The sequence below is a fragment of the Lates calcarifer genome, linkage group LG5, assembly GCF_001640805.2.
Source record: "Lates calcarifer isolate ASB-BC8 linkage group LG5, TLL_Latcal_v3, whole genome shotgun sequence".
Classification (NCBI taxonomy): Eukaryota; Metazoa; Chordata; class Actinopteri; family Centropomidae; genus Lates; species Lates calcarifer.
Genome location: NC_066837.1, coordinates 7,459,800 through 7,483,076, shown reverse-complemented (window position 1 = coordinate 7,483,076; position 23,277 = coordinate 7,459,800). Strand labels below are relative to the sequence as shown.

At 40.7% G+C, this 23,277-nt stretch overlaps 3 protein-coding genes and 2 non-coding genes across 5 annotated transcripts in view; 2 read left to right on the top strand and 3 right to left on the bottom strand.

Annotated features, from left to right (window-relative positions):
* Positions 1–14,889, top strand: sh3d19 (SH3 domain containing 19). Its single transcript, XM_018690916.2, is given in 22 exon segments — positions 1–205; positions 5,519–5,558; positions 6,821–6,861; positions 7,139–7,178; positions 7,352–7,478; positions 7,780–7,954; positions 8,043–9,086; positions 9,686–9,799; positions 9,951–10,063; positions 10,483–10,517; positions 10,618–10,831; positions 10,927–10,995; positions 11,134–11,178; positions 11,180–11,272; positions 11,391–11,463; positions 11,748–11,878; positions 12,004–12,062; positions 12,155–12,390; positions 13,124–13,173; positions 13,309–13,495; positions 14,027–14,136; positions 14,253–14,889. Coding segments are annotated over 22 exon segments (3,189 nt in total). The 5' UTR covers positions 1–123; the 3' UTR covers positions 14,364–14,889.
* Positions 14,890–15,369: 480 nt separating this feature from the next.
* rps3a (ribosomal protein S3A) lies at positions 15,370–18,992 on the bottom strand. Its single transcript, XM_018690918.2, has 6 exons — positions 18,834–18,992; positions 18,037–18,140; positions 17,435–17,622; positions 16,262–16,470; positions 15,914–16,023; positions 15,370–15,542 (listed from the first exon to the last, which is right to left on the bottom strand). The coding sequence occupies exons 1-6, from the start codon at positions 18,893–18,895 to the stop codon at positions 15,415–15,417; spliced, it is 801 nt and encodes a 266-aa protein (XP_018546434.1). The 5' UTR covers positions 18,896–18,992; the 3' UTR covers positions 15,370–15,414.
* LOC127142528 (small nucleolar RNA SNORD73) lies at positions 15,774–15,844 on the bottom strand. The gene has a single exon (XR_007813343.1). It is a non-coding gene; the product is annotated as a small nucleolar RNA SNORD73 (small nucleolar RNA).
* Positions 17,715–17,785, bottom strand: LOC127142529 (small nucleolar RNA SNORD73). The gene has a single exon (XR_007813344.1). It is a non-coding gene; the product is annotated as a small nucleolar RNA SNORD73 (small nucleolar RNA).
* Positions 18,993–22,286: 3,294 nt separating the features above from the next.
* Positions 22,287–23,277, top strand: part of lrba (LPS responsive beige-like anchor protein) — a 177,479-nt gene continuing 176,488 nt past the window's right edge. Inside the window, 1 exon segment of the mRNA XM_051070266.1 lies at positions 22,287–23,218. Coding sequence (XP_050926223.1) covers positions 23,033–23,218 — 186 coding nt within the window. The 5' untranslated portion in view covers positions 22,287–23,032.

The following is a 23,277-nucleotide window of genomic DNA, read 5'->3' as shown; positions in this document are numbered from 1 at the left end:
TGAAACTTCCAGCGGTCACGACAGTAACCGATGTTATCGACCGTGTGGACGGATGGAAGAGCGATCAGCTGCTCTCGAAAAGTTATTTATTTATTTTTAACCTCGATATTGTTTTAAATCCCGATGGCCGAAGCCCGGCGTGAAGAGGAGAGTGAGGGGGAGCGCAGAGACGTGCGGGACACGCGGAACAGGAGCCAGGCAACAGGTATGTTTGGGAATGTACCAGCCTGACAGTCCTCTGTTCCCCGATTCACCTAACGGCTTTTAAAACGCTCTCTGATGATGATCTGCTGTAAACACGGAGCATTGCGAAGGGATAGCAGTGGATTCAGTGGCCAGTTTGAATTTTATGTTTGAATCACATTTGCAAACCAATGTACTAGAAATCATACCTACTTTAAATCACAGCCAAACTGTGCTGTTATGTTTCAGAGAGCTGGGTGTCCGCTCACCCTACAGGCTTCTATATGAAAATCAATCAGCAGAGTCTTGAAACTTAGTTGAATCGTGTATTTAATCACAGGCATATTAGTGTGATTTAAATGCAGACTGTTTGTGTCTGCATTGCTTTAGCACACAAGAATAATACAACAGTCACAACCACGGTCTACCCAGCTTGAGCAAGAATCTGCTATTTGATTCTAATACCGTGTAGACAGGAATGGAAGCCAACAGAGGCCTGGAACACTCCTTTACTGCATGCATCCGAAAGTCATTAATAAAAAAATGTAAAGGCCACAATTTGCAGTAAGGGAGCTAAATATTTTTAGTATCACAAGATGTGGAAACCTGACTTTAGCCAGAGAGATAGGACAGACAGATAGGCCTATGTAAATGGACTGACACTTGAGTGATTGTTTCACATGTATAAATACACTGATCAACCTGATTTGAGCAAAATGAACACTGGAATAAGTTTATTGTGTGTGCATTTGAACTCTGATACTTCTGGTTCTCCTTCAGGTCCTATGAGACACATAACTATTAGACTTTAGGTCTTACTAACATTCATATCAATTCATGACACCTTCTGTCATACATACACAATGATTGCCAGTAGACATCATCACAAATACTTCCTTCTTGTTATTTTATCACTGACAAAATCTTCAGTGCTCCATGAAGTGAAAGTCTCATTAACACAAACCAGTGGCCTCTTTGTTTGTCATCATCACACACCATTGATGGATTTCTCAATGGAGCTGCAAATCTGTCTGTCATCTTATTACACTATCACCATTTGCCTTTTCAGTGGTAACAGTTAGGCCCACACACCTCACAGCAACATGTGTCGCTGAAAATGAAACAACTCTATTGTTCCCGGACAGATTTATAATACCAGTGCTAACCCTGTAATTTAATGAGCAAACACTAATGTCTCACCAACAAGCACCAAAGCCTTCATCTTTATGTCTCACATCTTCATCCAGAAGGTTCCTAGTCAGTATAATACAGTTTTCTTTGTTCCTTGTTTTTCTTAGCAACACCTGGTGTGCAAGCACTCATTTCTCCATCTCCCCTGTGCCCTGCTCAGCTATCTACAGTCAGTGTATCAGCTCAGACCCCCTCCCGACCCCCCCTTCCAAACCACACCCCAACCCCACCTGCTGTCTGGATGGGAATTCCTGTCAGTCCCTCTGTGCAGACAGGCCGCTGTGTCATTAACAAGCTGTTGCCTGTACTTGATGCAGTTTTTCATCCTCTCAGAATAATATCATAATACGATGCATTCCATCATAAGTGGTTTGCATTGGCCCTATTTCAGGTAGTTTCCATTGTGAGTCACTCGTCTGCATTGGCACCATCTAATCTTCGCTGACTAACGGTCCACATCAGCTGCTGACATTGTGTTATTCACATGACGCCGTAATCTGTCAGCTTCGCTCTGTCTTGTTTTTCAAGTGAGGGCAAATCTGTTTTGACCAGTCCTCTGTTAACAACAAAAGACTTTTCTGGATTTTAACCAAGTGATGCTTTGCTGTTGACATTTTGTTTTGTTTCTTGGTATCAAACATTTTACCCTAAAGCCCAATTAATTCAAGATATCATGCTAAATACAACACACTAATATGTACTGATGAGTCAGCAAACTCACCCATAATTGCTGAAAAATGCTAAAGCTGGAAACAGACTAAAGTTAAACTCTTTATCTGACTCTGACTCTGGGGTCTGCTTCTTCACCAGTGTAGTGTGGTGTAATATGACACACAGAGGCGGATTGTTGTTTTTTCTTTCCTTTTGTTGCCAGCCATTTCACCAGCTGCTCTGTGACTGTTGCTGCTGTGCTGAGTAATGTCAGCATGTGTTCAAGTGAGAGTGCAGCTGTGAAGTGAAATCATCCCTGCTGACCTCAGCAGCTTTCGTGTGTATTTGCATTGGTATCTTCAGGTGTCGATTTTCTACAGACACCAAGAGATAGATAATTCAAAACAGTATAAGGAGGCTTTTGCTGGCTTTTCTATTTTCTCAAGCTTGTTGCTCTGAGTTGAATGTTTAATGGCCCTTTGTGGTAAATAACATGATAAAAGTAAGGGCTGAATCACATATTTTCTAAACAATTTTTCTAAATCATAAAGGCTTGTCTGTAACTGAGCTAAACTGAGATATATTCATCTAAAAAAAAATCTATTATGACCTGTCACCTCTGGTTTTTCCACAGATTATATCAGGATCAAATCTATTGCTGCTGCTTTTGAATCAACATACCACTAAGCTTTCCTCTGGCATCTGTGTGGATGACATCATAATACATCTTATGTTGTTTTTTCTTCCAGTTCATAAATTATATTTGAGGTATTATTATCTGAAACTTTTCAACATGAGAGTGAGGATGAAACTGAGGGGCTGGTTTTTGGGTCAAAGTTCCAGAGAGAGAAACTGACTTTTGCTAAGACTGATCCTGTGACAACTAGCAAGCTAAGAAAAAAAAAAAAAAAAGTTATTATTGACCCTGAATTCAACTGTATAGTGTGGTATGCCCTTTCACCAAGGCATACCACTCTATAGACAACATATCTGAAATGGATTTAATTTATGAACCAGGAGAGCTCTTCAAGTGTTCTGGGAGCCTTTTAATTGTTGCAAAATACAGAATGAAAACATTTGTCTTTGAGGAGCACCCACATTTTCGTTGTATTTAACTATACAGTGACAATAAAAGCCTATTCTATTCTTTGGTGTAGCAGCATTTAGCTCCTGTGTTTCAAAAATACTAATTATCTCTTAATACTTAGTAATTTCTGTCATTAGCCATTTATCGTCACACTTGATATTTGTTTCCTGTGTCTAGTTTAGCATGAATAATCTCCTTTGATTCCTAGTTTTTCTTATTTTGTGCATCACATTTGTGATGAAAGATGATATAAGTAAAACATTTGATTTATTTAATGATGGTACCAGTTCATTTTTAGGCAAACAAATAGGCTTTGACTTCAAGACTTCAAATGTACCACATAACTGTTGAGATTAATCATATCATAATAATCATTAATCATATATCATAAAATATTTTTAGACTCATGCCAGTTATGAATGGTTCAGAGCGATGCAAATATCCCTGTGACCTTTTACTTTGCAGGAAAAAAAGACAGTGACAGTGCAGTGTTGTGTGGCACAACCACCACTTCCTGAATGACCACATTCCAGTTCATTAGATTGGCCAAGTAAACACAGGAGAGCAGCGATATCACAGGGCCCTCCCTCTCTTTTCTGTTGTCTGTGGGTGTGTGACTGCTAGCTTCAAATTCTTTGAAACATACAGTCACTCACTCGGTGGATCAGCAGGAAGGATCTTTATGGAAATATCCTGCTAGACTTTGCATTTTAACTCATCGACAGGTAGGGGCATTATTGTATGGTATCAACCAAAGAGACAAGTTGTGTTCAGGTGTTGCAGCACATCAGTGATGATACTTTATTTAAAGTACCAGAGCTTCAAATTTTTGCTGGCAGTTGCTAAAAGACATCTTTCTCATTGAGTGAATGTACAGAAACTTCTTTCTCATATGTGGTTAAAGTGTAACCTGAGGCAGTAGCACTGTGGCACTAACAGAGAACAAGTAACAGGTGTGACAGGTGGATCTGACTGCCAACGAGGTCATGGTTTCGGGCCAGAGGCATTAACAACAATGCTGACTTCAACAGCGGCTTCTAATGGTTTTTTTCCCTTCAATATTCCTCTAAAGAGTTTACTTTCAAATCTGAAAATGACCTCTTATTAGGTTAGATTGTTTGCATTACTGATATTGCTTATTAGCCTGCCTGCTAACTAATGTATTGTGATGTGAAATCCTCCATTTGTTGTTTGTGTGAGGGATGAAATGTGTCCAAAGGAGTGCCTAAGTATCAGTTGATTTCACTTTAGCCACAGTATGTACTGTGTTTTTTTGTATGGGAAAGAACATTGTTGTAGAATTTGTCATTTTAATGCTTGACCTTTTAACAAACTGACAGCAGCCCTACTCCCCACCTTTAAGACATTATTCTTGAATCACACTCTTGCAGTAGTCTGTGTATCATCTAGCTATAGTCTGCTGTGTATGAATTAGGAGATATTAAGTGAACATTCATGAAAATGACAAATGTGGGACAGTGCAGCATTTCTCATAGTCATTTGTGCAGTTCTCAGTTATGTCATGATTGCTTCCTTGTAAATGTAGATTGGAAAGCACAAGCACATTTATAGACTGACTGGTTAATCTAGACTGAATTGCTGATCCTGCTGGTTAGGGTTAAGTTCCTGTATTTCTAGTTCACACTGTCCTCTCTATAAGTAGTAGAAAATTAATTAAATGAAACAATGGCTGTGACTCAAAGTGAGACTATGTATTTCTTGAAAGATCAAATGATACACAACAAGCAAAAGGCACCCTTGCTCAAATCTTGCCACAGTTTTACTTGGTATGGTATGACCAGTAGCTAAACATCAGCAGTGTATACTTTATATATACTCACCCAGTTTCAAAAAGCCCCAGATTTAGTAACTCATTAACATAAATGAAAAGTAATGATATCAAATATTTTGTTGCAGATCCTGTGTAATCATTTTTTTTTTTTTTTAAAGTTTAGGATTCACAGACAACAGCAGGCATTTAATGTCAAGCTACAATGACAGTGTTCACCATGTGCAGATAGGATCACTTTCAAACACTGTTAACAACTGAACCACGTCACTGTCCTGCTCCTAACACATGGGATGGGCAGTATAATATGTACCTTCAGACAATATAAAATTTCCACAGTGAGAGATTTGTTATGACAGAAAGCTATTTTATCTACACAAGGCAAGAATAAATGTCATCTTTTTAGTCAACACAATAAGACAACTCACCAAACTCTACATATATGAGAGATTTGTCATTCGATTTGCACTCTTATAACAGACTCCACTTGTAAGTGGTATAAATCTTGATGACAATGTTGATAAGTGCAGGATGCTATTTTTTTTTTTTTTTTTTTTTTTTTTTTTTTTGCCACACATCACTTAATGAAACTGGTACCTCTCTGTTTTCCTCTCCAGATCATCCTGAAAGAACCAAGCCAGAGCATTTACACTGCAGGTATACTGTTTCCTCTCAAACTAAAGGTTTATATATTTGTACCTGACTTTGTGGATCCAGTAGCAGCTGTTTAGTTTCACCAGAACTCTATCTGTTGCTGGAACAGGGCACTATCCCTTTAACAGTCAGATCTGCTGATGATGAGGTTGTGAATGAACCAAAACAATGACCTGATCTTTTCTCACTGACTGACAGAGAGAGAAGGTCAATACAATATGATGCTTTTTTGTTGTTGTTGTTTACAGACACTAAGGAAACTTATGTCTCCTCACTGACCCATGCAGACCTCAGAGAGATCAGACAAATCAAAAACAGTTCATAAGAGATCACACAGGAAGTTTTGGCCGTGTGTGTTTATAATTTCACTAATCAGTTAAATTCACCACGTGGTACTAAGAGGAGGGTGAGAGTTGTTAGTCTTTCCCCCTGATAGTTCATATCACCCTCCTGCAGTCAGTCCTTAATGAGCAGGATACGTGTTAATGACGAGCCCGCCTCCTCTGTTTACCGTAGCTTTGGTGAAGAGGTTCTTTGTACAGAATAGTATTGCATCAGTTTAATCTTTGTTCTCTTCAAAGAGAAAGGAAGAAGAAAGGGATGATAGTTCTGCATACCATGGTATGAAGTGATGACATTAAAGGATTAGAAGATAACAGATCAACACTTTTGGGAGGAAAATGGCTGGAGGGTTACGATATTTCCTACCTGGAAATGATGTTATGTAGAATGGTTGTTATTTTGATGATGCTCAAATGTTGGAAGGTAGGTGGATTTGGATCATGAACATTATTTTTCTCTAATGTAAGTCATCAACTTCTGCAATACTGGAAATTTGTTTTGTGACATAAACCTGTGGCAGTAGTTCAGTTTTCTTCAACAGACAAAAACAAAAACAAAATGGTTTTGCCTTGAATAACCCAAATAAGATTTTGTTGAATAGTAACAGAAGTGAACAAAATGAATTAATGCATGAATTATTTACCGATTTCTAGACAGCTCATAGCCTTTTTTATCGTCCTATATATAATTTTTTCCTCTAATTTTCTTTTTTGTTTGAAGTTAGATGTTATTTAAATCTTGTATCTTTGCATAAATTGGTATATTCATAAAATAGCTGCATGGTTAGATTGTATTGTTTGATACTGGCCAGGGGCAAGTGGAGGGATTTCTTTTTAACAACTGACTCACCACAAAGGTATGAGCCCTGAATGTGTCCCACACCTCAATGATAAATGAGTTTCCTGTTCTGCTCTGTTTTCCAGTCAAGGACCTCTGTCTTCTATACGCGCTGCTATAAAACGATGTAAGTATCAGTGACGTTTTGAGATCGACAACATAAAGGGTTTATTCCTTAAATGAATTTTTCATTTAAAAGAATCTCACTCAGATTAATGGCATGCTTATTTTAAGTCTTTACTAATAACTCACCCAGTCAAACTAGAGTTGGCATGAGAGCTTACTAAAAGTGAAATCTACATTTTTCCAATTCAGAAATGTACAAAATCAATAATGTCTTATTTGTCACATTAAATTAAATTACTGTGCAGGCAAACTTTATGACCTTTTTTTTCTTCCTCCAGCAAGAACAAACTCTCAGTGTGAACATACCAGAGACAGGAGGTAATAAATAAAGTTTCCATCAGTCCCCGTTCATGTTTTACTTCTTGACTGTATTATTCTCATTTATGCCAAGGCTAAAAAACAAAGTAACCAATAAGAAAAAACATAGGATTTGAAGTGGATGTGTAGATGTATTTTGGTTGTTTTTCAGGCCTCTATGTTTTGTCTTTCAGGCGTCCAGAGATCACCATCGTCTCTGCAGAACCTCTGGCCGGTAACAACTGGTTTCCAGGAACCTCTGTGGTTTTCTCTCCTCCCTCTCAGGCAGGCTGGTCTGCAGGCATCCAGACTGTCTCACAGGTGGGCTTCATGTGATTGACAGGGTTTGAATTCACTTGTTTGCTTTTCATCAACAAACAATGCTCAGCTGTTTATATAAAGCAGTATAATGGAGCTCTGTCGGTGTGTTGTGGCTATGGCTCTGTGTTATCCAAGAATATTTCTTCCTAAATAATAGATAAACAAACAAAAAAACATACACACTTTTGGAATTCAAATTTGATATAGTGTATACTATGTTACTATAGTATATGGGAGAATAATGTGTGTGTGTGTGTGTGTGTGTTTGTGTGTGTGAACACCTCTCTTTTTCATGACTTAGCCCCCACCATCCTATGACCAGGTGATTCAAGAGAAGACCCAGGAAGAGCACATTGTCAAACCCACTGCAGCCCCTCGCCGGATCACCTGCACCACCACAAGCGCCACACAGACTGACCCTCTGAGGGAAGATACCACCACCACTGACCCACAGTCAGCTGAGAAAAGATCTGCTGGTGAGGCATACAGGAATTATTGTTGGCGCTGTGAATGTTTCAGTCTGCCTCAGTTCTTCACATGACGTTTATTTATATTTGTTTTCAGGTAAAAAGCCACAAAAACCACCAAGGCCATCACAGCCAAAACCAGCGGACAGAGAACCAGTCACTGAAACTGTTATACCTCCTGACGGGGAGGTGGGAACAAATACACCAGATTCCTCAAACACTGAGGGCCAAAGTGGTGATAAAACTGATGTAAAGCAACCCAGCCAAGCAGATCCCACTCACACATGCACCAGATCTGTTACTGTACACTGGGATATTCCTACAAATCATCCCTCTGCCCCCGCTGGCCCTGCTGAAACTACTCCCTCAACCTCAAATTCAGAGCCCAGTCAACGCCCCGTTCCACTTCCTCGTACAAAATCCAGAAAGCAGGCAATCGCAAAGGATCAGTCTTTGGTCAAGCTCAGTGAAGATTGTGACACTGCTCACTCTGATCTGGAAGAGTTATCCTCAAATAAGTATTTAAAGGAACTATTAGAGGTTTTTAGTGCAGAAAACCAGTGTGAAGAGAACGGTGACATCGTTGACCAATCAGACGAGGCCTCTCAAGGACACGATGCTGTTGGCGAGATGAACAACAACACCCACAGTCAACGCAACATTCGGGCCAGGATCCAGGCCTTTGAGAGCCACGCCGGTGACGAGGACGGAAGTGCGGCTGAACCGGTCAAACCAGAACCTCGCCCAAGGAAGGCCAGCATCAGACCTCCAGTTGCTGCTAAACCCTCTGTAGCTTTTAAACCTCAGTTTAACCACAGTGCTGATGATGACAATCAAAACGTCTCATCCACAGATCTACCCCAAAACCATACACTGGACCTCAGACCTCAGCCCCCTAAAAAACCTGTGGGACTGTCCATAAAAGATGAGCTAGAGACCTTACACAGCAAGGGGGCCGTCCCAAACAGATCACGTCCTGTACTGACCAGAGCCAGCAACATCTATGAAGAGGATATTTCACCAATTCCTCCTGTACCTCCGGCAAAGCCTGTTAAGGAACCTCTGAAACCCAACCTAAACATTAACAACCACAACTCAGCCTCCATGAAAAGTGATAATGAGTATGTGACCAGTCCAACAAGTAAGTATATTGTGTAAGATACCACTCTGTAGGAATGCACCTAATGAATATTTTCATTATAGATTAGTTTACTGGTTTTTTTTTATTATATCATAATAATTAATCATGGCTGTGTATCAATCAGAAGAAACAACAGTCGTTTGGACCAGATTAATAGTGATAAGAAACTTAGAAAAGCAAACTCATCCTGCAACCAGCATATACTCAGAAGAATAATTTGAAATATTCTTAGTTTATTTCCTAGAGAACCACTCTGCTCCACAGTGAGCATAGAGCTAGTATCAGGAGGAAATTAGCTTGACCTATCATAAAGAGACAGGGCCAGGCTAGCTTTGGTAGCTCTGACCTAAGCATCATTGAACCTCTATGGGTAAACTCCTGTGGGCCTGTACAGGCAAGACAGCCTAAAAATATCTCAGAAATTGAAGTGATCTGCAAGGACGAGTGGGTGAAAAGAGAGGTTACTAAGCTTTGACTTAGTAGGGTGTTTGTTTTTTAATATCCGCTTGCAGCATGGGTTGTATTTACTTCTTTTCACTTCAAAAATTAACAAAATGACCAACATACACAGCTCTAAAGTCAAGTGTCTCCTTGTTCAGATCACACCGTGGTCAAACCCCAGCGCAATGTGGACAGCAATGGAAGCTCTTTCACCAGACAAAATATAACAAGGAGGCCGACCACCATCAGGGTCCCCAGCAGAACTGGTTCATGTGAGTCCTGTAAACTTGACATGATAGCTGAAATGATGCCCTCTATCTGTTAAAATGCACTGACATGGTTAATTCTGATGTCTTTGTTAATAATGTTAATAATGGAGCATGTGTTCTAAGTATGTTATAGTAAAGACAGATCTCTTCTCAGTCTCAGATAATTTTCAGGACAGCCCTCCACCTCTCCCTGTTCAGAAGCCCGTGGGCTCCCTAAACTCCTCAATCCACCACAAGCAAAGCCCGACACCCGTCCTCCCCTTCCAGGTAGGATTTCCATATTTGTTACAAACCCATCTGTTTCACAAAACTACATCTGAACATCCCAGAGGAGGTACAGCTTTCTACAAAATTAAGCTTGCTCTGTGTAGACCTAAAAATACATCAGTAGGGGGATTGTTCTTTAGACTTACATATATTTCAGCCTTTATAAACTCCTGACCTGGTGAATTTTAAGCTGAGAAAGTCTCTCAATCAGGCTTACCTTGTTTGTTACCTTGAGGACCTTACCTGCTTCATTTCCTCTGCTTTCCACAAACAAACAAACCATTGTAGCCCCATGAAAAACACTGCCTTCAGCTGTGCCTGAATGCTTCGTGTTGTTGCTTGGTTGCTATGGTTTCCATTACTGTAGACTGTTGACTAAGTCTGTGTTAGTGTCAATAAAAATGCACAATCTTCTGCAGGAGTCCTTTGGGTCAGAGCCATCGCTACCACCTCGGTAAGTGAGGGGGGAAATAAAAATCATCATAAATTTCTAATGTTGGTGCGCTTTCTAAAGATGCCTCTGTGCTCAACTCGATGATGGTGTTGCACTTCAGGAGGCCCAGTACAACCAAGACCCTCCCACCACGCCCACCTCCAGCCAAAGCGGGCCCGGGAAGACCTCCCCCACCCAGCCTTCAGGCCACAGGTCGATCCCTTACAGCACCACCGGAGACTTCACCTAAACCCAAGGCACAGAAGCCCCACAGGAAAGGACCTGTCTTACCTCCAAGGCCCAACCCAGGCCACCGTCTCTACAACAAGTACACTGTAAGAGAGATCCCACTGCACACCTGTGTGCTGTAATCATGACACAAAACATTTCTATTTCAAACATGTTTAATTTTTTTTCTTTCTTCCACTAGCTTGAACTTCCCCATGGAATTGCCACATTTGACTACAATGGGAGCAACACAGGAGAGCTGTCATTTCAGGTGATTAAACCAGTTTCACTGACTTACACATTGCATAAAAGTGCATGACTTTACACATAACAGTAGGTTTTCTAGTCCCAGTGCCACAGCTCCTCTTGAGCAGCTGGAATCTAATACCTCTGTTGGCTTCGTCAACAGAAAAATGAAGTGCTTCTGCTGCTACAGGAGATCGACCATAACATCATTTGAGTGCCAAGTCGGAGACATCAGAGGCAGAGTCCACAAGTCTCGCATGAAGGTCATAACTCCTCTTGCCTCAGACATGTCCCCACCACAGGTAACTTGTCCTTCATTCATGAGTAAGAACATGTCTCTGATACTTGAGCCTTTCTCGCCCCTTTGTGCCCACTGAGCTCTGATACATTAACCTTCAAGTCTTTGTTCTCTCTTTATAGGGTGCCAGACAAACTGCTTCAGGCGGAGGCGGTTATGGGCAAAAGGTGCAGGCCGTGCATGACTTCATCCCAGGTGACATATCCGTTTTTGCTGCTAGTACTGACATTTTGGGAAATACTTTCATTTGCTTTCTTGCTGAGAATTTCTGAGCACCATCTAAAATTCAAAAGCATGCCTACCAACACGCCCTAATTTCACTTATTAGCGTTTTAATACACTGACAGAAACTTTGAAATGAAAATTTTGATATTTGCTGCTGTTTGTAACAGTTTTTAGTCAAATAATATGGATGTATTGTGTACATTTGGGTTATGTTTGATATCAATAGACAACTAATGAGTATAATCTTCACACAGAGGGTCCAGGGGAGCTCGGTCTGAGAGCAGGAGATGTTGTGACCAATGTGGAGCAGGTGGACAGTGAGTGGTGCAGAGGCACTTGTAGGGGATCTACTGGTTTCTTTCCTGTCAGTTATGTCAAAGTCCTGGTAAGTTTCAGCTATTAAAATTCTTTTGAAAGTTTTGATCACCTCCTTTGTGACAACAAAGGCCTGTAATTTATGATTTAATTAATGATGGTATGAAGGAGATTGTTTTTCAATTCTTTTTATAGTCAGATTCACCAAAAACCCTCCCTGCCAGAAAACCAAAGCCACCATCAGCAACAGCCAGGTACGGTTTTTGCATCATAAAATCTTTGCACAGGCCTTTACCAACTACCCTGAACTAACTTGATGTTTGAAATGTTGTTGTGTCCTATGAAGTGGTCCGCGATGTGTGGCAAGGTTTGACTTTGAGGGGGAGCACAGTGATGAGCTGTCATTCTCTGAAGGGGACGTGATCCAGCTGATGGAGTACATTGGACAGGAGTGGGCTCGGGGACAGATCGGCAGCTTAAGTGGAATTTTCCCCCTTAACTTCGTGGAGGTCATTGAAGATCTGCCTCCACCTCCGAGTCAGCAGCAGACAAAGACACAACCCAGCAGGATAGCACTGCCTGGTATGATCACCTGAAAGCACCAAAACAAAGTCAATTTATTCTGTTCATTTTTTCACAAAGAGCAAGCAAGCTGAACTGCATTTGAATATGTTAATATCTTAAATCTGACTATTTATACAACATCAACATGATATCCTCTAGATCCAATCAAAACAAAAGAGTGGCTGTGTCCTTCAGTGAGGAGCCTCTTTCCACCCTTTTCCTCTGTGTTGGCTGGCATTTCCCTCGGTGGCATGTCAGGAATTTGTGCTTGTGTTTCTGATTCATTAAATAGCTGTTTACAAAAGGTCTCACAATGGTGAACTTGAAGCCTCCACACACTCTTACAAACAGGTCTGTAGCCAGGAGTTCACAAACACAGTTTAGATGCCATGACTTAAAGTCCTCCCACTTCTAAAACCCTCTCAAGTGTTTTTATTTATTTGGATTTTTCACATTTTCTGGTGCAGAAATATTGGATCTTTTATTAATTTAGTTTGACTGTCAAATTTAAATTCACTAAGTCTAAAAATGCTGAAATTTGTCTAAAAGATGGTAAGTTTTAAACTGTAAGTTGTTAATTTCACTTCAGCTTGCTAAGATCCCCCAGAAATACAGAGGACTTGAGCTCAGTGTCCTCAATGGAAGCTGATACACAGGCTTTACATGCAACTATCACAAATTGTGCCCATGGATGCATCGGATGCTGCATGCTTTCACCTTTAACAACATTAGATATCCTTTTTTCCCACAGGCATGGTGGCATCTTCAAATGCAAACCCTGAAGTTGCCAAACCTGCTCAGGTAACCAATATTTATATAAGCAGTGATGTCATTAGAGAAACGCTGGTTTTGCAACAGATCCCATGTATTCTCTAAACAAACAAACAACAAAAAACTGAGATAAAAGTCTGCTCTTTTGTCCTGTTCATTTTGTAGGTGTCTCAGTCCAGTGTGCAGTGGGTGGTGGCTCTGTATGACTATGCCGGGAAGTCAGAGAACGACCTGTCGTTTCAGCAGGGCGACTGCATCCTGATCACCCAGCACATTAACGCTGAATGGAGCTGTGGCAGGCTCAATGGCAGAGAGGGAATGTTCCCCACGGCTTTTGTTGAGAGCACCACAGGTATGAAGTCTTCCCTGTGTTCCCTCGTTGATATTATGAAATTACTGCCCTCTGCAACTTCATCACTGACTCCAGTAATTCCAGTCTGTCACCACAACTGAACTCATCATTAGAGTAATAATGAAGACAAATATTTGGACAGTCAGTGTCTTATAGCGCTGCCATGTGGTTGGTAGAGTTGTAGCATTTCACAGTGATGAGCAATATCAGTGACACTATGGCTGCAAATAAGTTATTTTCATTATTGATTAGTCTGCTGGTTATTTTGATTAGTAATCATTTGACCTTAAAAATGGTAAAACTGCCAAATTCAATTTTCTAAAGCTCTTGAATGCATCATCAGATTACTCACTGTGTCTGATCAAGCATCACAAAGTGCTTTTGTTCAGCAGTTATTGGGTAGTAAAAATAGCTGTGGAATAATTTGCTGTCAGTCAGTCATCAAGTCACTGTTTGAGATGTAAGGCATGATTTTACAAGATGTATATCATTATTATTCATTCATTCACTGACTGGTGCTGTGAATGTCAGCCTCAGCAGGTCAGCAGTCATCTAGCAGCCAGAACGAAGCTGCGGTTGGTGGGAGAGGCAGGGCGCTGTATGACTTCACATCAGACTGTGATGAGGAGCTCTCTCTGCAGGTAGTCATTGACTTTGTCATTTGTACCATGAATACATTTCACAGATTCACACAGCTGAAGTATCATTTGAAAGCACCACCATCCAGACAATCCCTCATTTCTTCCTCTTTCCACAGATTGGGGATATTATAACCAACCTGGAGTCTGTTGATGAAGAATGGTTCCTGGGTGATCTGAGGGGGAAACGGGCCCTAGTCCCTAAAAACTATGTGCAAGTACTGGGATAACAACATGTAGCATTTAGCTCAGAAAAAGGGGGACATCGTTGGACGACCAGAAGTGAAACTGGATCTGAGCACAGACGCTTACAGCAGCAGAAGTCTGAAGTGAACTGCCTTTAACTGGAATTCAGTATTTCATCTCCAAGTAGTGCAACATCTTTTATCATCTGCAGCATTAACTTGAAATGAAGTGTTCACTGAATAATTTATCATGGTTATGAATAAATAAATATTAGAGAAAAGCTGGCTGGCAATGTAAATACCCTGCATTTTGATTTTCCAGCTATCTGTATTTTGTATTCTTCATCATTTGCTCCATCTAGTGGTTTGTCTCCACATTTCCCTTTCTTTACAAAGTTATTCAAGTTACAGTTTCTCCATTACATATTGTACAAAATGTGATGATTACCTGAAGATATGTATATGTCCTTCTTTTCCTTCATAACCTTATGTATGATTACATGACAACATTCAAATAAAGGAATATTTACTACTTCTGTGGAATAAAATACTACCAAATTAGGATTGCAAACTCAGAAGCCCTGTGTGGTTTTACACAGTTTTAGTGTGCGATTACACATTTCATTTTTGCAGGAAATGTATTTTCATTCATCCTAATAGGCTCCACTTTTCCCTAGATTGACTTGATATTGGACACTATTAGGGTGCCAACCTCTAATGCAAAGTGGGGAGTTACATGCAGTTCAGGCTCCATGTTTATACTGTCTGTTCCCTCAACAGTGCTTACAGAAAAGCTAGTATTGATTTTACTCACATGGGAGTAATATTTTGACAGAATAACACCTTGTAATATATACACAAGAGGAATGCTGTGTAAGCACAACTTTGAGAACTTTAGCCCTAAAGTCTTGACAGTTTCAAAATGAACACGCCTTACAGTTTCTGCAGGGCCACTGGATTCAATTTGATTTCTTGAGCTACCCACCCTCTGTACATGTGTATAAAATGTACTAATTTCATCGTGGATATGTGCGGCAACAGAAAACAGTAGTTTGTTGGTCATTTACATTTTTTATTAAATCTGTCAGGGTGTTTTTTAGACTGTCTCCTGGATGGGGGGCTCGTAGCCGTCAGCCCTCTCCACCTTGGCTCCAGTGTCGTCGCCGGATGCCTTTGCAGCACTGCCGGCACCGCCCTCTCCGTGGAGCTCCATCAGTTTGCCCACTGCAATAGAAGACAAGAGGCTTTTAATGTGAGGCTGATCAGAACTAAAAGTTCAAGTCATGGGCAATTAAGAGGCAAGATGTTAAAAGTTAAAAACTGCACTGATGTAGCAGCGATATTTTATCCTGCACCCCTCAACCTTATGAGATATCACACTCAAACTAGGTCAAGAGGCCAGTCTGCAAACCTTTTTTATCCTAAGACATCACTGAGCATTTTGTCATGAAAGGGAACATCAGCTGATCTCAATGGGTAGTAATCAGGCAATCATATGGGACCGAAACAGTTTGTCATCATGTGTTCCCACAAGTAGAAAAAGAGAAAAAAACCACACAGGGGTGAACCCAGTGTTGCTGCTGTTAATCACTTACACTCAAACTTGGGCTTCTTAAGCATCTTGACCTTGCGGACATAAACGTCATGTAGAGGGTAGATGGACTGGCAGGCCTTCTCAATGTCCTTGCCAACACTGTCAGGGATCCTGGAACACAACATAATACACAACATATTAATGCAAGATAATCACTAACCTTTGTCAAAGATGACAAGTCTACACGAAGTGACATTATTAAATGACCACCACCTGACAGTAAATCATCTCATCCTAAACATGTGAAACAAAAATAAACATCTAAATCTATATACAACTAAAAATCCAGTGGGTGTAGCTATTAGATCAAAACTGAGGTGTTCGCACTTTAACACTGTGCGTGACTTACAGCTTGTTGACAACCTCCTTCAGGTCGTTGGTCTGAACCTCACGGGTCATGATCTCCATCATCTTCTTGCGGATCTGGCGGACCTGCTGGTGCTGGGCATAGGAGGTCTTTCTGATCTGGTTGGTGCGCTTCTTTGTGAAACCCACGCAGAACAGACGCAGAAGGTAGCCGTCGGTGGTCTTCACATCCACGTGAGCTTCGATCATGGTCTGAGAGGAAAGGAAACATCCATACCAGTTAGACTTGAAGCTCAATTCCACCGGTTTCAACACCAACTTCACTCTACTGCCTGGCTGTGTGTCCGGTCTACCAAAAAACTGCATCCCAGTCTCACCAAAACAAGTCTTCTGGCTGCACTGTGCCTGCTGAGGCAGCTGTCAGTCAAAGTTTTCATGCATCGTCTGTATTTTCAACCTACATGATTACTGAATAAAGACACACAACACAGAGTCTAACAGGGGCCCCTCTACTTTGCTTCTATAGAGCTTATATGAAAGGAACACCTTTGCTGTTTATGTTTCATGGAGTTTTTTTCCTGCTACTGCAGCTGCACAGAACATATCAATACCACACCACTGTCATCTCTCCACAGAAGTTTAAAACTCTAAAAACACTAGGTCTGGAAATGCAGAGTATACTGCCATCACCTACATAACAGTGGATACGTGCAAATAAAACAGGCCTTTCACCATACAGCCTAATCAACCATCCAAGCTCTTTTCTAGCAATAGGCCATCAGCTGCATTCAGAAGTTCTTCAGTATCTGCTTTCTGCTGTTAAATACTACTGGAATAAGTTGTTTATTAGCCTAATCTAGACACTAAACTGCAATTAATATCATATGTTCCCACAGTCAAAGATTCAAACACTAACCCCTTCAGTCACAACCCTACTCCACTTGTACATGACCTCTCTTTAATTACAAAAAAAAAAAAAAAAAAAGGCCAGCGTTGTAAGTGTGCTCATTCTTGTTTTTCTTTCAATTAAGGTGCACAAACCTATCAGCACTTTATAGAGGAAAATAACCAACGTGTAAACAATACCTAATATCAAAACTGTGAGAACTACATAATATGGGTCAACAGTACTGATTTGATATTAACTCACTGAACACATTGGCTACAGTGAAATATTCAAATTATCCCTTGCTGTCTGCATAAACATGATCATTACCTGCCACTTCTTGACCATGGAGCACATCTTGTCACGGGTCAGGTCCATGCCGTGGAAGTTGGTGAGGCAGTTCTTGCCCTGAACGTCTTCAGTGATGAGCTTGAACTTACGGAAGGCAACCTCGTCGTTCTGCAGGTCAGCGAGGCTCACCTCAAACACACGTCCCTTAAGACCATCAGAGGCGATTCCTGGATGTTTGTAACAAGAAGAAGTTAAGGACACAAAAACAAGCACCTATAGGATTAAAAGTAATGACAATATCAGAACACATGGTAATGTGAAAATCAGCTGATCTCATGCAAGTAATCAGTAACCATCATTTGGGACAGAAACAGTTTGTCATGATGCGTTCATCCATCTCTTCACCACGAGTATCCAAACTCACTCATGGAGCATTTTCAGATCATCATGTTAGTTATTCTTTAATTGTATTTACAACATAATTCAAAGTGTCACTCATTAAAACATTAATTTTACTACAGATCATCATCCTCCTCATCCTATGGAGCTTGACCTTACTTAGTGACAGCATTATGTACAGAAGACAGTTAAACGTTATGGCACATATACCTATAAAATTGGACTTAAGACTGAAAACTTACTGGTTCCCTGGGTCCTGGTGACCAAGGTCTTGCCAAGATTGCGGATGTTGAACATGGCTGGTGCCTTGACATCATACCAGTCCTTCTTGGAGAAAGGGTCAACACTGCACAAGAGAGCAGCAAATTCGTGATATAGAAATAAAAAATCCACTGTTCAGCACACCGTCCGTGACACAGATAGGGATATCCACACTGCCTGTGACGTGAGTTAAGAGATAGACTGGCTGCGAGCAAACCGGTTAAGCGTGCACAGCAAAGGAAACCGTTCGGGTTAACAGTGAGCATGGTAGGTTAGGCTTTACTCTTGACCACACACCACTATCCAACGATTTCCTAAATGACTTCAACACACGACCCAGCCTACCGGGTTGTTCGTGGTAATTTATGTCTTAGCTACCTGTGAAGTTTGACTGCCATATTGGTGAGTAAGCTCAGCTAAATCCATGCTAACATCTAGTAGCCTATAGAGCCTATAGCAAACAACGTTACAGGTCCTAATTGTGGGACTAAACTCGCACAGTTCTTCATGCTTTCTTTAGGCATATACAATAATCCTCTAGCCGAAATATAAAAGTTTATTAAACCCAATTCTGACAAAATGCTACAGCGCAGAGTAAAGGGACACAGCATGCTAAGACTCCATCCAGCGCCACAGAGGCCGGCGCGACGAGACTTAGCACCGGCCCTGTTACATCTATCTAAAATCGGCTTCATCCGTCACATTTCTTATCCCAAAGTTTCACCAAAGTAAAAGGCGAAGTCTGTTTCATGTAACCACGTGAGAATTTTCTACTTACATCTTCTTTTTGGCACCTTTTTTGCCGCCTTTGGTCAGCCTCTTATTCTTGCCGACTGCCATGTTGGCTACAGGGAGTGAAAGAGGAGGAAACAGGAAATCCCGCGAGAATTAAAGAGACACATCAAGGTCCGCGAGAATTGTCTTATCTCGCGAGTGCTTGTACCTTCTTCTGGCGCCTTCTGCTGGTGAAAGCTAATATGGTAATTTGATAATATCACGTACCTCATGATGGTAATTGTTTACATTGTAAATAAACTTTATTTGTGGTGTCTGTGGAAGCGAATGATTTATAAGTAAAATATTTATAGATTTAATGTAACATTAATGATTCAGTGGTGATTCAATTTCACATTTACCCTATATATTCAATTCTGCATCAAATTCAAACTGTCATGCACATCACCTATATGTTATATTTAAGTTGGACTGTGCAAGGAGTTTTTTGTAGATGAAAGCAATCGGTAATGGTGCCATGATAATTTGGATCATAAAAGAAAACGTCCAACATCCTGGGCCAGACCATCAGGACGAACCAGTCATTAGGTGTGTGAACACGTCATGCAGGTGTGCAGCCTGTTATCCACCCACTGTGTTACTGACACAAAGAGAAGAATTTTGTCTGTTGGTAAAATAAACACACAAATATACAGTACTAAAATTAATGCTGTCTAATAGCCTATTTTTATCTGATGAGCATAGAGCTTTATGATAATTTTGATGATTATGTCATTGAACTGTACTGCATCATACAGAGTTTTCTGTTATTTAGAGTTCATTTATATAATGTGAAAATAATCAAAACAGTCAATTATGAACTGCATTATTTTAGTAGTGTAATAATAACTGCAACTGATATATCATGAGTATTCACAGTGTTTTCAGTAGACGTGATGTGATTTTCATGTCATGTTATTCTCAACTGTTGAATGATTGATTGACTGTTGTGAATTGATATGTTTCATCTGAACAAGTACAAAGTCAGTGTTCTGTGCAAGCAAGAATATCTGAAAATAAATTGAAGATAAAATGCAATAAAATACAGAATTAGCAATAAAAAATCAAATGTCAAAAGATAAAACATAGACATGTACATTCATGCATTTTTGAGTGTCTTCTTTTTTGTATGCTTTTCTTTTTATATAATCTGAATGTCTGCTGTATAGTTTGCACAAACATTAAGATTACATTTCTGGCTTTCATGATAGGTTTAATCTGTTGTTGGAATTTTCTTTTCTCACCATTAATGTACTTTCTCTCATCATGCAAGCTTTAGTCAGACGATCTGTTGATTGTGACACTATTGTATGTTATTTGCAGAAATCATTTTCTGCTTGGATTACAGTGAGATTTTCAACAGGATGGCAGCAAAAGAATAAAAGATGATTACAGTGAAATTTTCCATTCAACTGAAGTCTCATTATCTCCACAGAGTGCAGTTGGGAAAATAATAAGGCAACGTTTATGTTCAATTCAAAGGTTAGTAAAAGCTTTTCAAGGTTTTATTTAAAGAAGTCTACATCAGGGCTGCAGTCTGCTGTTTTCAGGTCATTACCTCAGATACATGGCCTGTGTCTCATGGGTGGTGCTGCTGGCTTCCATGACTCCCAGGGTCCCTGCAGGGCTCTGCTACACTTTAGTGGGAGGTCAGTGGTAACAGTGACGCCAGCTGCCTCTGTGGCAACAACACTCATAGCTGCCGAGCCATCCTGTAGAGCAAATATGAAGTCACCAGTATGAGCAGAGAAAGGACAAGACAAACACACAAGATATGAACATTATTTAATACGTATAGAGCAGGTATATTCACTTTCCAGATCATATTTGATCTGGATTTTCATTCATGCAGTAATAGACATGGAAGAAAGTCCATTCATCTATGTAAACATCATCTCACTTGTCATGGGTTATTGGTGGTGATTTGAAAAGGCAAGCAGTGCAGAGCTGTCACTTTGCTTTAATGTTTGGTTTCCATTGCCGCAGGATGCAGACATCTGTCAATGTGCTGTCGTGCTGCAGGAAAACAAAGTTCAACATACATTTCAAACCCTCACTTGGTGTTTTCTCACAGCATGAAGCTATATTTGGTGCTTGTTGCAACATAATAGATTACCTTGAGCAAAAGAATATAAGTTTTGCTATGAAGGTTCATAGTATGGTACAGTAATGTATTAGTTTAGCATTTATAAAATGTTATATTCTTAGGTGAATTTTTTTATCTACAGTTTACTGAGTGATATTTAATGAATTCTTATAGTATTCTAAAAAATGAGGCTGCTAAATGAGTTAAGGGTTTATTGTTTACATATTGAAGCCTGTATATAGGAACTGTAATGAAAGTTTTGCTGAATTCCTTCAGATACCACCAGGTTTTGTTATTTGCCATTGGGTAAAATTACCACCCAGTTCAGTTTTATAACTACTGCAATAAGAGCCTAAGTGTCTTCTTGCAGTGATGGAACAGGAGATTAAAGAAATACAATACAATCAAGTCAGTGTAAAAAGGTCTTCAGTGACCTTATCATGATTTCAGGAGTTCTCAAGTGACTGAGTTCTAAAGACACATTATGGACATATTATTTTAGTCACTGTCAATTATTATCAATTGCTTAACATTAAAATCAGATTTGCTCCTGGCAAAATACTTCCTAGTTTGTCCGATAAAAGATTTTTAGCAGCACATACTTTACTGTAAATGCAGTAGAGTAAAAAGTATAAAATTTTTCCTCTGAAATGTAACAAGTATTTGTATAAAGTAGCATTAAATGTAAATACTTAAGCAAAGTGCAAGTGCCTCAAAATTGTTTTTTAGTACAGTAAATGTCCTAATTTAGACTGATTTACTTCCCACCACTGCCTTTTTACCTTTGTGAAGATGACAAAAAATAAGTCAGCGTTAAGACTCTTTTTAAAGCTGTTTTGCATCTACTTGTACTTGTTTTGCGTCTCTGGTAATTATGCATTTTTGTTTTGCTCTTTTGTCACTTTGTGTCCCTTGTGTTTTTTAAAAACATCTCTATATTCTTTTTTATCTTTGTCTCTTTGTGGTCATTTTGTATCTCATTTTAGTATCTTTGTCTCTCTCTCTCTCTCTCTCCCTCTCTTTTAAAACTTGTTTTGTGTCTTTTTGTAGTCATTTGATTGAGTTTCTTACAGGAAATGTAAAAAGTCTTCCAGTAGGTCTGCTCAGTAATCCATCCGTGGACCAGGTATAAGAGAGACGGTTGGTTTCTATGTGCTCTCTATGTGTGTGTTATTTGCACTGTACTTGATGGGGAAACAGGGGCCCTACAGCACATTTGCCCCGGGGTCCTGGAACGGGTCAGTCAGGCTGTGGTGGCAGTAACTAAACACAGCTATACATGTTTATTTTAACCTGAAACCAAGTGTGTCGTGCTAAAAAGCCACCTGAGCGGCACACCTGCCACCGAGCTGAATCAACCCAGCTCCCCACTGCGCATGCTCCACTCACTCAAGGGCTACACTGTCATGGCGGTGGCGAGCTGAAGCTACCGGGGTAAATCAGGAAGAGAAAGCAGCGCAGCTGGGTCAGCGTTGACATTTAACCAAGTGTGTGGAGTTTGCTGGGGAGGACCGAGCAGACCTCCGTCCTCTGTCGACTTCTACCGGAGCTGCTGACGGACTTGACCCGCTCCAGTTTGTGAGTTTTTGCTTCTGCCAAGCGCGCTACCTGTCAAGTGTGTGGACTCAGTGACAATAGCAACTTCCACTGCTGTGCGGAGATATTAAAGTCTCTCTCTCCTCGTTTGTCATTTGACCGAGCAGAGGAGAAAACTGGTCGAGGACGAGCACCGCTTCACCTGCTTCCCTCCTTGTTACCTGCGGCACATTTCCTCTCGGTTTTTAACGGCATTAATCCATCCGTCTGGTATCAAGTTACGGAGCAGGGGGAGAAGAGCAGTTCACTGTGGAGTGAAGCGGTGACATTTCCAGCCTGTCCGCGACCAACAAATTCAATTCGCGCTTTTTTATTTTTGCCCACTTTTTAGGGTTCATTCGCCGAACTGTTTTGGATGGGGAGGGAAACGTTTTGTTTGTGTGCCTGTACACTGTCAACAACTCAGCTGAGAGGGACATAGAGCCCTCTTTCTCCTCCGACATCGGCTGCACTGTCACCGTTGGAGGTGAACAGGTGCCTTACCTGTGAACGCCACCTGTCCCGTCCTTCCTTCCGTAGCAATGGCTAGCGAGGAGACAGCGGGCGCTGCGCAGCCAGGTGATGGTAAGGACGGGAGATCGGGCGCCATGGCGCTCAACCCCGGAGTGCCTATCAGGGGTATAAGGATGAAATTCGCCGTTCTCGCCGGCCTGGTGGAAGTTGGGGAAGTTTCCAACCGAGACATTGTGGAGACTGTGTTCAACCTGGTAAGCTGATTATGAGAGCTCAGAATAGGCCTTAGATAGCACTGTCACAGTGTAGTACT